The sequence below is a fragment of the Coenobita brevimanus genome, chromosome 73, assembly GCF_032717465.1.
Source record: "Coenobita brevimanus isolate Jiangsu-jjx chromosome 73, ASM3271746v2, whole genome shotgun sequence".
Taxonomy (NCBI): Eukaryota; Metazoa; Arthropoda; class Malacostraca; order Decapoda; family Coenobitidae; genus Coenobita; species Coenobita brevimanus.
This window is the reverse complement of record NC_137026.1, coordinates 20,916,275-20,938,047: the sequence shown is the minus strand read 5'-3', so window position 1 is coordinate 20,938,047 and position 21,773 is coordinate 20,916,275. Positions and strand designations below refer to the sequence as shown.

Here is a 21,773-nt window from a genome sequence, read left to right as displayed (position 1 = left end):
GGGGGTACGAAGGGTGCACCCCTGAACAGAAATTAGTGATCATGAGTGTACACTACAATGCACACAAAACGACAGCAAGTGACATTGTACAGGACTCAACACAAACCAGCAAACATTACCAAAAATTATTTAAAGAAAAATTTAGCATATGTTACAGGTCAAAATAATTTTGAAAACTTAGCTGCATACACTACTTTATCCTCTACTGTACAGAACTAGTCAAGAATTATAGTGGAACGACCAGGATCCGGAATATTTTCGACCCCATGCTGGATCGAATTTGCGTTCTGGTTATATGGATGTGCCAATGCATCAGCTGCCAGTTAATCGAGCTTTAACTGTATATATATATATATATATATATATATATATATATATATACGGGTAATGCCTTACTTCATGCGAACTTTTTTCACGCGATTTCGGTTATCCACGAATTTTTCGTACAATAATTAAAACATAAAATTATAGTATTCAAATAAATAATTTTAATATACAAGAGAAATAAATATATAAAAATGCCTACCTGCTGCCCGTATGCATACATATATGTATGTGTGTGTGTGTGTGTGTGTGTGTGTGTGTGTGTGTGCGTGTGTGTGTGTGTGTGTGGGAGGTCGGTCTACCACGCACCACACAGTCAGTTTGAATCCGACAGTCGAACCATGCGTGACTCGCGAATCGTTATTTGTGGCTTATTTTTCTGCCTTCCAGTGATTGCTTGCCTTGTCTGCCAACATGAGGCCTAAGCTGACAGAGAAAGTTAAAGTGTTGGACAAACTTAAGGGAGGAATGTCGGCGACAATTCTCCGTCAGGACGATTCCCGTCATTTATTTACATACCAGTTTATTTAGCAAGTACAGTACACTAGTTTTTTACTTATATGAGTTATAAAATCCTCTTGAAAATTAGTTATTAAAGTATTAATTAATCAATAATAAGTATATTTATAGAATGACAGGGAATCGTCCATGTTTTGATGGTGAATTGACTTCCATGTTTTGATGGTGAATTGACTTCGTGGTGAATTGTCTCGGAACCGTGTGTTTGGGGTGAGTCAACTGTTCTTACAATAAAGAAGACAGATCGTAGCATACAGGAGGCAGTGAGGGCTAGTGCACCAGACTGTGCTGAAGTGTCTCCACCTATGCCTGTGAACTGGCTCGGAACCGTATGTTTGGGGTGAATGAGTCAACTGTTTGGACAATAAAGAAGGCAGAATGTAGCATATGGGAGGCAGTGAGGGCTTGTGCACCAGACTGCTGAAGTGTCTCCACCTATGCCTGTGCTTGTCAGGTTTCAGTGTAAAATTTCTTACATTTTTGTTGTTTTTCATAATTTATGCTAGTTTTTAAGGTGTATGTAGTGCATAAACAGCATTATTCAGATGTAATGTACTTAGCAGAGATGCGTAATTATGTGCACACAAGGGCAGAACCTATACCGAATTTACCACATACGCGAAGGGTCTGGGAACATAACCCTCGCGTGAATTAAGAGCTTACCTATCTATCTATCTATTGCCAGATGCCTCAATCCTGTTTGGGATGGTCACAAACAAATCACCTCCACGTTGTCCTGTCCCCCACCATTTCACTGCCCTGCTCCCAACTCACACCCTCCTCTCTCATATACCTCTCCACCCCATCCCTCCATCTCATCCTCGGCCTCCCCCTCCCTCTTCCCCCCTCCACCTCACTAACATACACTCTCTTCGTCAGTCTTTCACCCTCCATCCTCTCCACATGGTCAAACCACCTCAGTGTGTTCCTCATAACACTTCCTATCACATCCACATCCACACCACAACGTTCCTTTATATCCTCATTCGTCAGCCTGCCTCTCCATGTGACTCCACAGGTTCCTCTTAAATAACTCATTTCCACTGCTCTCACTCTTGATTTGTGTCCTTCCAACAACGTCCAAGCTTCACTTCCATACGTTAGAGTTGGTATCACAATACTGTCATGTAGTAACTTTTTCACTTCCATGCTCACTTCCATGTTTCTTATCACTGCTTTCAAGGAATCAGCAACCTTTCTTCCCTGCTGTACCCTTTCAAGCACTTCACCCTCCAAACCTCCATCCTCACTCATCACACTACCCAAGTACTTAAACGTACTCACATTTTCCAATTCCTCACCATCCAACCTTGCTGTACATTCACTGACTTCACCTCTCTCAAAGACCATCACTTTACTCTTCCCTACATTCACCTTTAGATTCCGTTTCTTGCACACTCTCCCAAACTCATCCACCAAGCCTTGCAGCTCCCCTTCGTCTTCACTCAACAACACAGTATCATCTGCAAACAACAGTACAAGGAGTTTCCAAACACTATCCTCTCTCACCAGGGCCACTCCAACATCCACCACCCTACCTTGTACCTCTTTTATTACCCCATCCATGAACAGATTGAACAACCATGGAGACATGACACATCCCTGTTTCAACCAATCTCCAAAGAGAAAAATTCACTTAGTTCACCATCCACAAGCACTGCAGCCTTAGCACAATCATACATACTCTTCACAGAATTCAACAACTTTCCATCTACTCCATATATTCTTAAAACTTTCCACAATCCTTGTTTATGCACCCTGTCATATGCTTTCTCCAAATCCATGAAAGCCACATACAACTTCTTTCCCTTCTCTAGAAACTTTTCCACTAAAGATCTAAGAATGAATATCTGATTCACACAACCTCTTCCCTTCCTAAAGCCTCCCTCTTCATCTCCAACTAATTCCTCTGTCTTTCTCTAACGCTGTCAATAAGTATCCTACCATACACTTTTCCTAATATACTAAGAATACAAATGCCCCTATGATTACCACACACTTCTTTTTCCCCCTTTTCCTTTGTACAAGGGAATAATTATACCTGACTTCCAATCCTCCGGGACTCTACCTTCCTCCCAGGCCAATCTGCACATCTTCCACATCCATTCTACTACTATCTCTCCCCCATGCTTCAGCATTTCACCACACACTCCATCAATTCCTGGGGCTTTCCCCAATTTAACTTTCTTCATTGCTTCCACAACTTCTATCCTACTGATTTCTTCCTGTCTTCTCACCTCCCTCCTTCTCCCAGCCATTCCCCAGCCACTTATACTCACATTACTTCCATCCTCTACGTTCAACAATTCCTTAAAGTGTTCTCTCCATCTGCTCACTCTTTCTCCCTTCTCCACTAGTAATCTACCATTTTTATCTTTCACTCCCCTGCTAACCTCATTTCCACCCTGTCTTACTCTCTTCACCTCTTTCCAGAACATTTTCTTACAGTCCCTCCACTTTATACTCAAATTCCTTCCAAATTCCTCATCCACTCTTTTCTTACTCTCTCTTACTTATCTTTTCACCTCTCTCTTTCTTTCTAAACATAACTCTCTCTTCCGCCTCTCAACTTCTTCCACGCCCCTATTTCTCATCCATTCATTGTATGCTTTCTTCTTTTGTGCCACAGCCTGTTTCACCTCTTCAGTCCACCACGCTGTTCCTTGCACCCCCCTCCGTCTTCTCCTCCTTCCACACACCACATCACATGCTGCACATATTTCTTTTGTAAATATTCTACACACACCTTCCACGTCTCCCATCTGCTCCAATTCATATTTGCCCAATCGTTCCTCCACTTCTCTCTTATACTCTGCCTTTTTCTCATCCTCTTGTAACCTTTCCACTCTCCTTGCAACTACTCCTTCCTCTCGTCTTTCCCTTCCTCTATTCCTCCATCTTACTTGTATCCTAATTCTGGCCCCCACCAAGCAGTGTTCATAAAGTCCACTCCCCCATATACATACATATATATATATATATATATATATATATATATATATACTGTGTCTATATATATATATATATATATATATATATATATATATATATATATATATATATAAAACAAGAGAAATAAAAATGCCGGAATGAATTTCATAGGACCTGACAAGCACTGTATATAGACACTGCTTTGCCCTATACTGTAAATGAAAGATATTTCAAATGCAAGAGATTCAGCTGTTGTTATATTCCAAAACTGCTGCAGAAACAAAAAGAGTTTTTTTTTTTAATTTACTACCTGTACTGTGTTAAAAACATCAAAACAGGATCATACATTGAGATATCTTGTAGTGGTGCCACACATTAATACAGGAACTAATACATAAATATAAGAATATCAACTTCAAGGAGCACCCAAACTATCTATCTATCTATTGCCAGATGCCTCAATCCCATACGGGTTGGCCACAAACAAATCACCTCCACGTCGCCCTGTCCCCCGCCATTTCACTGCCCTGCTCCCAACTCACATCCCCTCTCTCATGTACCTCTCCACTACATCCCTCCATCTCATCCTCGGCCTCCCCCTCCCTCTCCCCTCTTCCACCTCACTCACATACACTCTCCTCATCAGTCTCTCACCCTCCATCCTCTTCACATGGCTAAACCACCTTAGTGTGTTCCTCCTAAAGCTTCCTATCACATCCACACCCACATCACAATGCTCTTTTATATCCTCATTTGTCAGCCTGTCACTCCATGTGACTCCACAGGCTCCTCTTAAATAACTCATTTCCACTGCTCTCACTCTTGACTTGTGTCCTTCCAACAACATCCAAGCTCATTTGACAAAAATGGCATAGAAAAAATTGCCCAATAAATCCCGGGTTTTATAGAAAAAAAGAAAAAAGAAAAAGAAAAAGAAAAAAAGAATGTTTTCAAAATAAAACCTGGGTGGGTTGGGTAATCATAAAAAAAGGAACCAGTTTTTTTTTTTTTTTTTTTTACAAGCCTGTGAAGAAATGCTGTGGAAAGGTATACAGCTGTAGTATTGTTTTATTCTGCTATTATGCTACAGGATACAGTAAAAGCTGCAAAACAATGAAAATCTGGGCCATGTTATTGTACAAGGAATATAACACACCTACAACACATGTTGATAACAGTGCTTTTAAGTCTATCTGCTTGGCCCTGAGTGGCATTATGTGAGCAACAAACCCAAACCATCCTTTGGATATAAACTATTAAGGGCCATATCTGGCTGGAGTGCCTTAACTCATTAGATCATATAGCATCCACTTGATTAAACAGTTTCTACCCAATATACTATATGGATTTCTGGGCTACAAGAAACTCTTCAGTTTGCCACTCTCAGTTGAGTCATCTAAAGATACAAAAAAATCTTATTTGCATTTCCCATATTCAGGCTAGGTGACCTGCCTACTGTCCTTGATGATATTAAATGATCATAAAACCCGGAGTTATGTCTTGGGGTTCGAATTTACGCAACGCCAGTGCTCAAACTGGGGCATTCTAACCACTAGACCAACAGCCACTAAATTAGAATACAAGTACAATACATAATCCAGTACAGTTGTCAGGACTCCATATTATAAATAAAAATCATAACAGATAGCATGATGGATGGATGGATACATAGATAGATAGACAGATAGAAGCACCAGCCAAGGTGTGGGAATAGGAAATGTGTCAGCGAGAGTCGACCAAAGGAAACGTGTTTGCGATTTCAGTGGGAAAGGAAATGAGTCTGCATTTCTGTAAAAAATGCCACATGTACACTATGTCACCGGAAACACTACATACACACAGACAGACGGGTTTCTCGAACATTCACGTCTTGCACACGTGACACTAGCCCTCCTAGGGCAGGATGAGAGAGTTAGAGAGCAGAAAGGGGCTAGTCATAGAACCGAAACGTTGTGGAGAGAGGAAGAGAGATGAGGGGTCTGACGAGACTTAGCTTGTAAATTACATTCCTGTGTAAAACATACACTGCTCAATTTAAATGACTGAATTAATATTCTCATTATATCTATATATAATACAAATTTATTAGTAACTCTTACTATAATCTTAACTCTGAACTATTTTTTTGCATGTATGTGCCTATTATACATACGCATTTAACAATATGTTATACAATATTCCAAACTCAATTTAACTCTAGTGCATTTGCTCCATTATGTATACAATATGTTTACAATGTAACAGGTTTCTAGAATATTATTAGATCATTACAATATTATGTCTATTCAATATTATAATCAATATTATGTATTAATAGTTCAGAGCATGTCAATGATGAATGCTGTCGGAGGATCGCCAGCTGGCGTGACCGAGCGATGTCAGGACTACATATTATAAATACAAATCACAACAGATAGCATGATGGGTAGACAGATAGATAGATAGACAGAAGCACCAGCCAAGGTGTGGGAATAGGAAATGTGTCAGCAAGAGTCGACCAAAGGAAATGTGTTTGCGATTTCAGTGGGAAAGGAAATGTGTCCGAATTTCTGTAAAAAATGCCACACGTACACTATGTCACCGGAAACACTACATACACACAGGCACATGGGTTTCTTGAACATTCACATGTGTCTTGTACACGTGACACTAGCCCTCCTAGGGCAGGATGAGAGAGTTAGAGAGTAGAAAGGGGCTAGTCATAGAACCGAAAGGTTGTGGAGAGAGGAAGTGAGAAGAGGGGTCCGATGAGACTTAGCTGGTATATTACATTCCTGTGGAATACATATACTGCTCAACTTAAACTCTTCCTTGAAGATACGAAACTATGATCAACTCCCTGTATCCATCTTTAACTTCTCCTAACTTCGACTACACGATAACTAGAACCAAATATCAAGATTTACATATTACATGGTCAAGATACCACACAGTACCTTTGAATCCAGAGTGAAGCGATGGTAAATTCCAGCGGGCAAGATGAGAAGATCCCCTGGCGTCACCTCAATGCGAATCCATTGGTCATCCTTGTCACGTACGTCAAAGTATCCGGAGCCTTCAGTGATGAAACGAATTTCCTCATCAGCATGGAGGTGTTCTTCATAAAATATCTTTATCTGAAATGAATTACAGGTACAGTGAACTTTCACACTACATTTTTTAACAGTTTAATTAACTGCACATTTCTAGACCTACCTATCTATGGTACAGTATTTATCTTTTGTTTTCACTTTGTGAAAGTATCCAGAACTGAATTTCCTCACCCGTTGTTGTTGTTGCTTAACCCTGGTTTGCCTGGGTGAGCAGACCAGTCAACAGCAGGTAAGCAACTGCCTCTATGGCATCATCCCACAGGTTCCCTACACTGCTAATGCTGTGTCTGTGTTTTGTGTGGCACTAGTTGTGCAGTATTCCATTATGTGTATTATGTTGTGTGTGCCTATTTTACAAGTGAGACATGTGTCATCCGTGATTCCATCCAACCCAAATCTAAGGTGGCAACTAAGGGGGACCGGGCAATATCCTAATCTAACCTTAGCATGGTGAACCCAATCAGCTCTATTTAAGGATACAGTACTTTCTAATTAATGGATGTCAGGAGAGGATTTGTAGTACAAATATGGTGTTCAAATTGTGGCAGTGTACTGCTATGCAAGTGAAATGAATGTGCTGGGGTTTCTTCATTGCTTGTGTTGGCATATCTGGATGTTGGACATTGACAAAAAGGGTCTGATAATGTCTGTGTGGTGACTGTTTTTAAATACAGTAAAACCTCAATATAATGGACTTCAATAGACCAGAATTCACTTCTATCGGACTCAAGGATCTATCTATCTATCTATCTATCTATAGCCCGACGCCCTAATCCCGCAAAGGGTGGCCGCAGACAAAACGCCTCCAAGTCACTCTGTCACCCACCATTTGACTCCCCTCCCCCCAACTCACCCCCCCCTCCCTCATATACCTCTCAACTCCATCCCTCCACCTCATCCTCGGTCTACCCCTCCCTCTCCCTCCCTCCACCTCACCTACATACACCCTCTTAGTCAGTCTTTCATTCTACCGGACAAAATTCCTATATACAGTAATCCCTCTAATATCCGAACGCCCAATATCCGAACATCCCCACTAACCGGATATAATCGTCCCGGGATCCAATATTCCCAAAATGATCCGAAAACCCCCAAAAAATCGGAAAAAAAAAACAATTTTTTCCCGCCTGTAATTTGAACTTGGCGCGCGCGGTGCGGGACAGCTTTGTTGTGGCGCGTCATTCCTCCAACGTCCGATAGAGCGCCCCTGCATCCTCCCCACTTTCCGCCTGTCTCTTGCCGCGAGTGCACGCTCGTCATCATGGCTGCCCATATGCTCGCTGTTGTGGTGGTTCCTTACCTGCTGCAGGCACTCCTGCTGCTCTCGGGCCTCATATTAGTGTGTGTGATGATGGCCCTGCCGCCTGAGAAGAGGAAGAGAGTGGTGTTGACTCTGGAGAAGAAACGGGAGATATTGGAGAAAGTAGATGCGGGGTGGTCTTCTTCCCGCATCCTCCACGAGTTCAACCTGGCCCGATCTACTTTGTTTGATATCAAGAGATCCCGAGACAAACTCATGCAGTACACGGCTGACTTCTCGTCGAGAAGCAAACGCAACGTGGAGAGGAAGGTGATGTTTACTCCCAAGTTTGCTGAAATCGACCGCTCCACGTTGATTTGGTATCGACAGCAACGTGCTGCTGGTGTGATGGTATGTGGTACGGAGCTGAAGGCTGCTGCTGAGAAGTTCGTCAAGCTTCACGACGCCCTAGACTTCAAGGCATCCGAGGGTTGGCTCTTCGCGTTCAAGTTACGGTATGGCCTTACCATAGAGTAGACTGTAGACTGTAGCACCAGTCGAGCAGGGCAGTACTCCCGAGGTGGATGGAAAGCCGATGACAGGGAGTGCTGGAGCTCCCGTTTCATCAGCCCTCAGGACTAGTTCCTGACCATCCCCCTTTGCTGAACTTTTTCAGTGTCTCAGTTACACAGAGAGTAGGCCAGCATGCTCTCCAGTACAAATTTCTCTAACTATCTTCACCAAACTACATTCACAGTACACACTACACTTCCTATTCAAAATTTACCTAAAATGGCGTCGTTATATCAAGCCTCGGAGTCCCCAGGGGGGGGGACCATAAATGCCCCCACCATCTGCCCCTCTCCCGATGACGACTCAAGGTGCCTGGAACCACTGTCTGACTCTCTTCTTCTTCATTTCTGCAACATTCGCGGCCTTTCCTCTAACTTTTGCTCTGTTGAGCACCACCTCTCCTCCTCTAAACCTCACCTTCTTTTTCTAAAGGAGACTCAGCTGTCTGAGGCAACTGACAGCAAACCCTTTTCTGTATCCTCCTACTTTCTCTATACTCATTTCAAAGCCAAAGATGGCTGTTGTGTATATATACGCAACGACTTATCTTGCTCTCGTGTTCCTGAACTTGATTCTTCTGAATTCTCCACACTCTGGCTTCGGCTTTCCTGTCATTCTCTGACTAAATATATCTGTGCTGTTTACTTATCCCCTAATTCTACTGACTATCAAAAATTCTTCGACTATCTTACTTCTACGATGGAACACATTCTATCCATTTCTCCTTTCTCTGAAATCTCCATTCTTGGAGATTTCAATGTTCACCACCACCTTTGGCTCTCCTCTCCTTTCACGGATCCACCTGGTGAGCAAGCCTACATCTTTTCTATCCTTAATGACCTAGAGCAGCTTGTACAGCACCCTACCCGTATCCCTGACCGCCTTGGAGAGAGCTCCAACATACTTGACCTCTTCCTTACAACTAATCCTTCTGCTTACTCTGTTAATCTTTTCTCTCCGTTGGGCTCCTCCGAACACAACCTTATTACCTTAACCTGTCCTATCACTCCGGTGCATTACTGTGGACCCTCCAGGGAAACGTCGTCTGTGGCATTTGGAGCCGCAGACTGGGAGGCCCTCAGGCAGTACTTCTTTGATTTTCCCTGGAATGATTATTGCTTCCATGGCCGTGAGCCATCTGAGTGTGCCTTGCGCATTACGGAGGTTATTCTCTCGGGCATGGAAGCATACATTCCTTTCTCATATCCTTTGACTAACGCAAGAAAGCCTTGGTTTAATCACGCTTGTTCTAATGCTGTCCTCAACAAGGAGAGGGCCTACAAAAGGAACCGGAGCCAACCCACCCCTGAATCACATCATCTTTACGTTTCTGCCCGGAATCGTGCTAAGTCTGTTCTTCGCTCTACTAAAAATAATTTCATCCATACTAAATGCTCTCAACTCTCCAACTCGAATTCTTCCCGCTCCTTCTGGCATCTTGCCAAAAATCTTTCTAACAACTTTACCTCATCATCCTTCCCTCCTCTTTTCTACTCTGATGGTTCTGTAGCTATTTCTTCTACTGATAAAGCAGATCTCTTCGCACAGACTTTCTCCTCCAATTCTACCTTAGACGATTCCGGTGCTGTTCCTCCATCACTTCCCCCCTCTGACTTCCTCATGGCTGACATTAAAATTTCTTCAGATGATGTATTTTCTGCCATCACTGGCCTCAGTACTAACAAGGCATATGGGCCTGATGGGGTCCCTCCTGTTGTTCTCAAGAACTGTGCTTCTGTGCTTACACCCTGCCTAGGCAAACTCTTTCGTCTTTGTCTGTCAACTTGTACCTTTCCTTCTTGCTGGAAGTTTGCTCTCATTCAGCCAGTCCCAGAGAAGGGTGACCACTCCCAACCCTCCAACTATCGTCCAATTGCTTTAACGTCCTGTATTTCAAAAGTTTTCGAGTCAATTCTTAATAGAAAAATTTTAAGGCATCTTTCCTATCACAACCTTCTTTCCGATCGTCAGTATGGGTTCCGTCAGGGATGCTCCACTGGCGATCTTCTCACCTACCTTTCAGACTCCTGGTCATCCTCCTTTCGGGACTTTGGCGAAAGCTTTGCCATTGCACTTGACATCTCAAAGGCTTTCGATCGAGTCTGGCATAAATCTTTAATTTCCAAACTGCCCTCCTACGGTTTCTATCCTTCTGTCTGTGCCTTCATCGCTAGCTTCCTTTCTGGTCGTTCTATAGCCGCTGTTGTAGACGGCCATCGTTCTTCTCCTAGATCTATCAACAGTGGTGTTCCTCAGGGCTCTGTCCTATCACCAACTCTCTTCCTTTTATTCATCAATGATCTACGCTGTACATCTAACCATATCCACTCATACGCTGATGACTCCACCCTTCACCTTTCCATTCGGTTCCCGCAACGCCCATCTCAACAGTTACTTCAACAAACAAGGGATGAGGCTATGGCACACCTAATGTCTGACTTGGCTCGTATCTCTGACTGGGGTAAAAATAATATGGTTGTTTTTAATGCATCTAAGACTCAGTTCTTACACCTATCAACCCGACAAAATCTTCCACAGGTATACCCACTAATGTTTAATAATATTCAGCTTAATCCTGCATCATCCTTGAACATGCTTGGGGTTTCATTTACTTGGGACTTATCTTGGAAAGATCATATTACATCTCTTGTAAAATCTGCTTCCAAGAGATTGGGTGTGCTAAGCCGACTCCGCTCTTTCTTTACCCCTGCGCAATTGTTGACTCTATACAGGGGTTTTATCCGCCCTGTGTGAGTACAACTCTCATGTGGGGGTGGCTCCCCACCTACAGCTCTTCTCAATAGGGTGGAGTCAAAGGCTTTTCGTCTCGTTAACTTTCCTCCTCTTACTGCCTCTCTTCAACCTCTGTCTCTTCGCTGCACTGTTGCATCTTTCTCTGTTTTCTATCGCTACTTTAATGGTCACTGCTCCTCTGAACGGTCTCCATGCATTCCTCCACCTCTGACGGGCGCGTAGCACCCGTCTGGCAGCAAACTCTCATCCTTTTTCTGTCCAACTCTAATGCAAGAGTTAACCGTTACTCCCAGTCTTTCATTTATGCAACAGGTCAGCTCTGGAACTGTCTCCCTCTGTCTGTATTTCCTGCTGCCTATGATCTCCAGTCTTTCAAACGCAGTGTGTCCAGGCATCTCAAAATGATCGGATCTTGAATTTGGCTCTATATTGTATTTTGTTTTTCTCTTGGAGGGAACTGTTACTGCGGGCTCATGGCCTTTGGTTCCTTCTTCCTCGCAAAAAAAAAAAAAAAAAAAAAAAAAAAAAAAAAAAAAACTGTAAAGCTCATGGCGAAGCTTTGGACACTAACAAGGATGGAGTTGACGAGTTTCGGCACAAGGTGAAGGGCTTGATCGAAAGGGAGGGCCTCACTCTCGGTCAAATCTACAATGCTGATGAAACTGGTTTATTCTATCGCTCTTTGCCAACGAACACTCTAGCCAAGGAGACGGAGAAGCGGGTACCTGGCCGCAAGCTCTCCAAGCAACAGATATCTGCTTTGTGTTGTGCCAATGCTTAAGGCATGCACCAGCTTCAGCCCATTATTGTTGGCCGTGCAAAGCAGCCTCGGTGTCTTTGTGGGGTGATGGATGTCCTTCCTGTCGTCTGGTACCATTCTTTGAAGGCATGGTTTACAGCCCAGATCTTCAAAGACTGGTTCCACTGCCACTTCGTCAAGGAGGTCATACATTACCAGACGAAGACACTGGGAATCCCGCGCGACCAGGTAAAGGCCCTACTTCTCCTCGACAATGCACCTGCCCACCCGTGCGACAAGGACTTGGTGGCTGAGAATGGCCAGATTAGGTGCATGTTTCTGCCACCTAATACGACTGCTCTCATCCAACCAATGGACCAAGAAGTGATAGTGGCAACAAAGTGCCTACACCGACAGAAGTTGTTCTCGAGGAAGAGGACGAGCGCAGGGAGGGACGGGACATGCGAGGCCAGCAGACTTTGGAAAACCTTCGCCGCTACAACATCAAGTCTGCAACCTACAACTGGGCCAGTGCATGGAAGGAAGTCCCTGTCAAGACTCTAGAAAATGGTTGGTCTCGTCTGCTTCTTGGAACGGATGTGGAGTACGATTTTCTAGGGTTTGACGTGGATGGCTTCCATGCACGGCTATGTACGCATGGCGACGATGTTGATGTGGACGATGTGCATGAGTGGTTGGATGACGACGAGGGCGATCCTGGGTATCAGACATTGTCTGATATCGAGATCGCATCTTCAGTTGCAGGTGTCAGCACCCAGCTTGAAGATTCCGATGAGGACGGCGACAATGATGTGGACTCCTCTCAGCATGACACTACTCCAGCCATCCCCAAGCTGAGCGCACTCCGGGAACACCTAGAGTTCGTTCTCGACTACCTGGAGCACCCGGACTGCGACAGGGAGATGGGGCCCTTGGGACCTGTGGAGGAAATGCGTGCTTTCAGGCAGCGCATCATCAATCGTCAGAATCGTCGATCCTTGCGTCAATCAACGATTGACAGTTTTTTCAGGCCCGTGACCCCTGCTGTGCCCAGCCCTGGCTCCACTCCGTTGCCCCCTGAAGACAGGCCCTCATGCTCCGAGCCACAGCCCAGCACATCAGCCACAGTGGAGTCACCGCTTGACGTGAGTTTGCGTCTGTCTTCAGAGTCGTCTGCAATGGGTACGCCATCACCACGACCCAGCGACGCACCCCTAGGTCACCTGCCAGTGATACTCTCGGACTCTGACAGTGATTAAACAGCAAGAACTTCTCCACTAGACCACACGGGAATTTACAGTGATGTGCAGTGAAAAAAAAGTGTGTTGTGTTAAGGATTTACAGTTGTGAGTGAGAATACAATTTTGGAACAAAATTTAACGTAAATCGACTTGTTTGTTTTTGCTTTAGAAAATGGTTAGAAGAGTGGGAAAAGTTAAAGTGCAGAGTGCAACACTTAGTAAGTTACAATGGAGCATAAGTTAGACAAGAGTGCGCACTGTGAAGAGAATGGACTTCTGAGTGCGATTGACTAAGTTCAGTGCAAGACTTCATGAACAGTGTACTGGAAGTGCTTCAGGAAATCCTTCTTACTGTCAGAGTCCGACAGGAGGCCATTATTCATCGAGATGGCCATGGACTTGCTGTAAGTAGGCAGAATGTTTCATACTGTACTTTTTTCCATACTATACTTACCTCAAACACCTCATTTCACTCTTTAATGTCCTTAATTGGTGTGAATAGGGTGTTAGGAGCTATGCATGTGCAGTAGGAAGGTGTTTTTCTGAGTTAGGCTAGGTTAGGGTCCATTAGTACCAGTCCAGGAGCCAGGCACATGTAAGTACCCAGAATGTTTAATATTGTATGAACCTACCTCAAAACCCTCATTCTATGCTTCTTTTGCATTTATTTCAGTCTTTTATGTGCCTTATTGGTGTGATTTTGGTCTTAAATAGGTGCTATGCATGTCCAGAGGGAGTTGTATAAGTGTTTCTCTGAGTTAGGGTCCATTAGTACAAGTCCATAAGCCGGGACCCAATATCCGGACAGGACCACTATCCGGACCTGCCTATGGAAAAAGTCCGATAAAGCCAGAAGCAGTTTGGATTGCCTGACCACTTCAGCTATGTTCACCATAATAAGGTAAATAAAAGACATGTTTATCAGTGTACAGTACAATATTATTATATATATTATACCATTTGATTAATGTAGTGAAGTTATAACACAGTACAGTACCGCAGAGGTAGTCAAAACAGTTTGAAAACCGTTCATGCGATCCGGACCAATGTCTGATATATCGGAAAAAGTCCGGATTAGCAGGGGGAAGTCAGGATGTTGCTTTTATTGGAATTTTGCATTTTTCAGAATGGTTTGGGCCCCAATTAATCCGTTATAGTGAGGTCTTACTGTATATGCCTAGCTGTGTTGTGTGGCTCTGTCATATACTGACAGCGGTGTAGCATGTTAGCATAGGCAGCTGTGCAGAATCCTGTACCTCAGGATAATCTCTAACAGGAAGGGCTTCAGTTTCAAGAGTTGGCGAGCTGTGGGAGTGGTAGTACTGCAACCAGTGATGATATGCAGGACACTGTTCTATGTGGTCTGCACTGTGTTGTAGTGGGTGTTAGAGAGGCTGGGGGCCAATGTGGGGAGGCTTGAGACATCACTGACTAATATATTCCTTGCGGAGTAGGGAGAGTGTGAGTGATTCTTTCTGTTGTCCAAAGTACGTTCCTGTACGTGCCCTGAGTGCAATCACTCTGGTGGTCCAACACCTCTTGATATTTTGTATGTTGTTCTTGAAGGTGAGTCCAGTGTCATGTGTCACTCCAAGGATGTTTGTGGAAGGGGTGTGCAGCACAGGGACATTATTAAGCGTGGTGATAGGGTGTACCTGTGTTAATGTGTGCTGCTGGTGATATGTGCGGTGGTGGATTATGCTGGTATGATTGGCAGCCTATTGTGCACTATCCATGCCTACAGTGTGTTGAGAGAGTCTTGTTGCAATGTACAGGCTGTTTCTGTGATTTGATGTGCTGATATAATAGTACTGTCATCTGCATATGTGGCAATATTTGTAGGCATTTCAGGTGTGTGCCTACCATCCATGTGTAAAAAAAAAAAAAAAAAAAAAAGGCATGAAAGAAAGGAGCCCTGTGGAACTCCGCTGGAAAAGTTTCGAGTTTGTGATGACTTGTCCTCAAGTGTAGCATGTGCTTATCTATTAAACAAGTAGTTGGGATGCCAGTGATTGGTGTTGTTCTCCATGTCTGTGTTGTAGATTCAGGTGATTAGTTTGTGTCGGGTGATAGTATCAATGGCTCTACTGATGTCTATTGTTGTAAGAAGTGTATGTTGTGTAGGTCTCGTGGAGTTGATGCAGTCAGAAGTATGTTATGGTTAGTAAGGTGTTTGCAGAGTGTAGTGATCTAGAGCCACATTGTGAGGGAGCAAGGAGAATATGAGGTGTGTTAAGAATTAGTCATTCAGTTAATCTTGAGTGGTATGCTAAGTACTGTAGTGCTATGGGCCGGTATGAAGAAAGGTGTGTTGGGTCCTTGTTTGGTTTAAGTATAGTGATAACTATTCCATGTTTCCAAATGTTGAGGACATTACAGCATGTATACAAGTAGTTGCTGATGCTTGTGAGGGCCCAGATGCCCTGTGGTCCTAAATGTTTCTGGTGTAGGATGCTAATACCATCTGGCCCTGTGCCCTGCAGAGTTCTTTGTTTTTTTGATAATATTACCTGACTGCTCTGGAGTGATGGGTGTTATGTTGTGGTAAAGTGGAAAGAACTGTCTATGAAGAGAAGATTGTTTTTCAGATTCAGTTGGTGTTGGTGTCAGGTGACATGTCTGCACTGTGGTCCACAAGTATGTCTTGCTCCTTGAAAGAAGGGATGTGTTGGGTGGTAGAGGTGATGGTGGCATGGGTTTTGGAGGTGCCTGTTTATGATTTGGTGATGCAGTTAAGTGTTTAGTGGAGGCATGAGGGGCCTGTGTGTTGTTACAAACGCTGCCCAGTTTTCTGTTTTGTTTTTTGCTAATTTTGCTGATGTCAGGACTCCATATTATAAATACAAATCATAATAGTTAGCATGATGGATACATAGATAGTTAGATAGATAGATAGATAGACAGACAGACAGAAGCAGCAAGTCAGGGGATGAGATAGGTAGTGTGTCAGCAAGAATCAAGCAATGGTAAACATGTTTACACACTCTAAGTCAAGGAATGCTTGATAGGCACACGACAGCAACTCGTGACCATACACACACATACACACACACTCACACTTTTTTTTGGAGAGTATTGGATATGAAAGTAAGGAAATGGTATTTAAGGAAATAGAAGTGAAGGAAACTAGGGGGGATGGTTGTGAAAGATCAGAAGTTGAGGAAGTGGTACTGACAGACAGTAGGAGAGAAGAGGGTATTAATAATGTCAAAAATAATTTGAAGGTGATATATACTAATGTTGATGGTTTCATATCGACAAGGATCGAAATTAATGATTTCTTGAGAGAACATGAACCTGATGTCATGTGCTTTGTAGAGACCAAATTAAGAGAAGATATTGATGTTCATTTGGGAGATGGTAAATACAAACTGTGGAGAAAAGACAGAAAAGAAAAAAAGGGAGGAGGAGTGATGATAGCAGTGAAGAACAACATAATTGTAGATACTGTGGAAATGGGAGAAGGCAGGGCTGAAGTGATATATATGAAATTAGAAACTGGAGAGAATGTTAAGAGAGATATGGCGGTAGTGTATGTTCCCCCAAAGACGAGAGCATGGAAGGATGACGAATACCATGAGATGTTGTCAGATATGGCTAGCTACTTGCAAAAAATAATTGAGAAAAGCAATAATATAATTTTGGTGGGTGACTTTAATTGTAAAGAGGTGAACTGGGAGGAATAGTACTCGGGAGGCGGTGAGGATTCGTGGGGTACTATGTTATTAAATATAATAATGAATAATGTGATGACGCAGTGGGTCAAAGAAGAGACACGGTTTCGAGGTGAGGACACACCAGCAAGGTTAGATTTACTGTTCACCAAAGAACCCGATGTAATAGAATCATTGGAATATCTCTGTCCTTTGGGAAAAAGTGATCACGTGGTCATTGAGTTCCAGACGTTAATAGGAAACGCCGAGCCAAGAGACGAGCTTCATAGACAGGGAAGATACAACTTTGGCAAAGCAAATTTTACAGGATTGAGAAACTTTTTTGAAAATGCGGATTGGAGAAAATTCAGAGAAACAAGAGAGATACAGAGGAAGTGGGATTTCTTTCTAGACCTCTATAATTTGGGAGTGGAAAAATTTGTACCAAGAGTAAGAGGGAAAGAAAACAGGAAAAAGGAGTGGTTTAATAGAAGGTGTATGATAGCCAAAAAGGAGAGAGATAAGGTGTGGAACAATTGGAGAAAGAGAGGTAACGACAGAACAAAGGAAGAATATAAAAGAACAAGAAACGAATACACAAGAATACATAGGGAAGAAGAAAGGAATTTTGAAAAAGGTATAATTGACAAATGCAAGGATGAACCCAAACTGTTTTATAGATTTGTTAATGGCAAACTGAAACAAAAGGAAGGAATCACCAAGCTGAAAGTAGATGGAGAGGTCTTTAAGGATGCGCAATGCAAGCAGAAATAATGAACAAACGTTTCCAGTCAGTTTTCACTAAAGAAAAGGAGCTTGTGGAAGGGGAGGGAGTGATTAGAAATGTTCCGGTGATGAAAGATATAAAAGTGGAGGTGCAGGAAGTGTATAAGTTACTGGAAACTCAAGATGTAAGGAAAGCCCCAGGACCTGATGGAATTTCTAATTGGGTACTGAAGGAATGCAGAGAACAACTGGCGGATAAAATTCACAGCTTAATTGTATGCTCACTGGAAGATGGGAAAGTGCCAAAAGAATGGAAGAAGGCAAATGTGGTACCAATTTACAAGGGAGGAAACAGGGAAGAACCCCTGAATTATAGACCAGTGTCTCTAACCAGCATGGTCGCAAAATTGTGTGAGAGAATCCTGAAAGACAGATGGATAAAATATCTGGAAGAGATGAATATTTTGGCTGAATGTCAGTTTGGATTCAGAAGTGGAAAGGTCATGTGTTTCAAACTTGTTGAGCTTTTACTCAAGAGCGATTGATGTGGTACAGGAGAGAGATGGTTGGGTGGATTGTGTGTACTTAGACTTAGAGAAGGCCTTTGACAAGGTACCTCATAAGAGACTAATGTGGAAACTAGAATATATAGGAGGACTAAAGGGGAAACTTCTGGAATGGATGAGAGACTTTTTGAGAGACAGACAAATGAGGACAGTAATAGAGGAAAAGATGTCTGGATGGAGGGAAGTAACAAGTGGAGTCCCTCAAGGCTCAGTGTTGGCGCCAGTAATGTTCCTGATTTACGTAAATGATATGGTAGATGGAGTGAACAGTTATGTGAGTCTGTTTGCTGATGATGTAAAGATCTTGAGAAAGATAGAGGTTGAGGAGGATTGTAAAATACTGCAGGAGGATTTGGATAGGATACACAATTGGAGCCGGACGTGGGAAATGAAATTTAATGTAACGAAATGTAAAATATTGGAAATGGGTAAAAGTACCAGGAGACCATCACTGAATTATTTTTTGGGTAATGAATTAATCACAAAAAGGAGAGAAGAGAAAGATTTGGGAGTGCTGGTCCAAGATAGTTTGTCACCAGAAAAGCACATTAACAAGATAGTTGGAGAGACTTATAAACTCTTGACTAACATAAGAGTAGCATTTCATTATATGGATGAGGAAATGATGAAAAATTGATAGTGGCCATGATCCGCCCCAGGTTAGAATATGCAGCAGTAGTGTGGTCCCCACACAAAAAAGAAAGATATAAACAAGATTGAGAGAATACAAAGAACAGCAACCAAGATGGTCCCCAGTCTGACAGACCTGTCATACAGAGAGAGGCTGGAAAAACTGGATTTGCCTTCGTTAGAGGAAAGGAGAAAGAGGGGAGACATGATTGCGGTGTTCAGGACCATGGTGGGAGTAGATAAAATTGACAAAGAAGATCTGTTTGTATGGGATAAGAGAGCAACAAGAGGACATGGAATGAAATTGAAAAAGTCAAGCTGCTTGAAGGATATCAAGAAATATAGCTTTCCTTACAGAAGTATAGACTTATGGAATAGCCTGGACAAAGAGATCGTCCAGTCTAAAAACTTAAATGAGTTTAAAGTTAAATTCGACTTATTGAGAAACAGCGACGGAAACCCACGAGCATAGGACATTCCGTGTATATCACAATTAGGTATATTCTTAAATATTTGGAACGACTTAGACAAAGAGGTGGTGCTTGAGAAAAACATTCATGTGTGTAAAGGTAGACTTGATAAATGTGGATATGGAGACAGGACAACACGAGCATTGCTCAATTCCTGTATACTACAAATAGGTAAATACACACACACACACACATCTAGAAACGTCACATCAGTTTATTCCACGTGACACAATCCCAGCTAAAATGAGAATATAGGAACCAGAGCTCAGAAGGAGACAGGCCATAGAGACAGAAGGAGCAGGGAGAAGGAGGCTAGCAACGTAGGACCGGCAGGTAGTGGAGAGGGTGAACAAGAAGAGAGGTCCAACTAGACTTACTTAGTATATTAAGTCTCTGTAATACATACGCTGCTCAACTTAGACTTTCTCTGAAGATAATAAATCAAGATCAACTCCCTGTATTCATCTTTAACTCCTCCTGCTCTTCAATTAACTCAAGACTCACCTATTACAAGAATTAAGAGTTACATATATGAAAATGTTGCCTACAAAGCTTTAATACTGTCAATTTCACTGTTTAACTGCTGATGTCTTGTGAAGGTGTCATGTGTGTGGGAGAGGGGAGTCGATGTATGAGTGAGTCATGTTGTTTTATGAGGCGAGCAATCTCCAGTGCAAAGTTTTGCTTATAGTGTCTTCCGCTGCCTTGTGGAATATGGTGCTTGCCTGGGGTAAGTATGATTTTATTGAATTTCATAAAGTGCTTATCAATGATGGTGATGGGTGCATTGCGTAGTGTGTGAAAGCGTTGTTCTGTTTCTGAATTATATCCAGTCTATTTCTTGTAGTTTCTGTTAGTGATATATGATCACTCTGATTTAGAGTGTATTCTTCTAGTAATAATGACAAGATGGAGATCTGAAGGGAATTAGGGTTATATCTGCCAAGTGGTGGTGTATGAAAGTATTGGTGAACAAAATATGATGTTGAAGGAGCAAGGAAGCAGAATGCTTGGTGTGGGATGTAGATGTATTGTGAGGTGTAGCTGAAAATGTATAGGTTCACCTGTGATGTAATGCCATGGCCTCTGAGCTTGTTCTAAATGTGTTTGTACTAGTCAGTGTTTTAAAAGAAGTCCTCACCAAGAGAGAATTAGGTGCCTGTATTAGTGGGACAGGCTGATGGTTGTACTCAACTAGTACAGTGTGAGAGGTTAGAATGTACATCTTACAAATGTTGATTTCTTGTTTGTGACCAGAGCTGACACATAAATAGTGCAAGAGCCCTATAAGATATCCCTATAGAGGTAGTTGCTTACCCGCAACTGATGGGTTATCTTGGCCAGGCGGACCTGGGATAAACAACAACAACAATAAATACAGCACCCCCTAGCTGGGTCCCCACCTTAGCAGTCACAGAAACATGGAAAAGCTTACAACCTAAAGAACAGCCACCACAGCCATCCAGAGACAACAGCCAAACAGAATCCTTCATGAACCTCCACCAGACAGCCATGTCCTTCCCAGAGACATGAGTTTGCCAAGCCCATATGTACTGTACTACAGAACGAACATAAAATATAATTCACAAACAATCCAATCTGCCCTTACTGTAATGTAGCCCTAAACACACACACACACACACACACACACACACACACACACACACAAATGAGCTTAGAGGACAAGATTTAAATGCTGTATATAAAAAATTTTGTGAATTTTATGAAATAAGAGTCCAGAAGTACATCCCACAGCACAAAGAAGCAGATAAGAAAATACAGAAATGGTTCAATACAGAATGTAAAAAAATCAAAAGAAAGAAGAGATTTGTTGTGGAATAGATACAGAAGACACAATAGTGAAAGGGCGTATAATAATTACAAACAGGCAAGAAACGACTATACAAGAATAAGGAGGGAAGCCCAAAAACAGTTTGACGAGGATATCATAAATAAAAGTAGTGATCAACCAAAGCTGTTTTACAGCTACATCAGAAGCAAAACCAAAGTAAAAGATATAATACAATCCATTACGGACGAGGGAATCACTTATACACAAGAGAAAGATATTTGTGAAGCACTAAATAAGAATTTCCAATTAGTTTTTACAGAAGAAAAAATTTTGAGAGGGACTATGTGGAACACGCATGTCCACACATACTACCAGATATACAAATAGCAGAAAAAGTAATACAGGAGGAGTTGAGTGGATTAGACAGAGGAAAAGCAAGTGGTCCTGATGAAATTTCATGTTGGGTATTACGAGAATGTGCAAAGGAGTTAAGTAAACCATTATTTTTAATTTTCAAGAAATC

General features: G+C 42.5%; 1 protein-coding gene across 1 annotated transcript in view; it reads right to left on the bottom strand.

Annotated features, from left to right (window-relative positions):
- The window catches only part of Adi1 (acireductone dioxygenase 1), a 111,738-nt gene that overhangs the window by 34,838 nt on the left and 55,127 nt on the right, over window positions 1-21,773 (bottom strand). Inside the window, exon 4 of the mRNA XM_080278385.1 lies at window positions 6,711-6,890. Coding sequence (XP_080134511.1) covers window positions 6,711-6,890 — 180 coding nt within the window. The remainder of the gene's footprint in view (window positions 1-6,710; window positions 6,891-21,773) is intronic.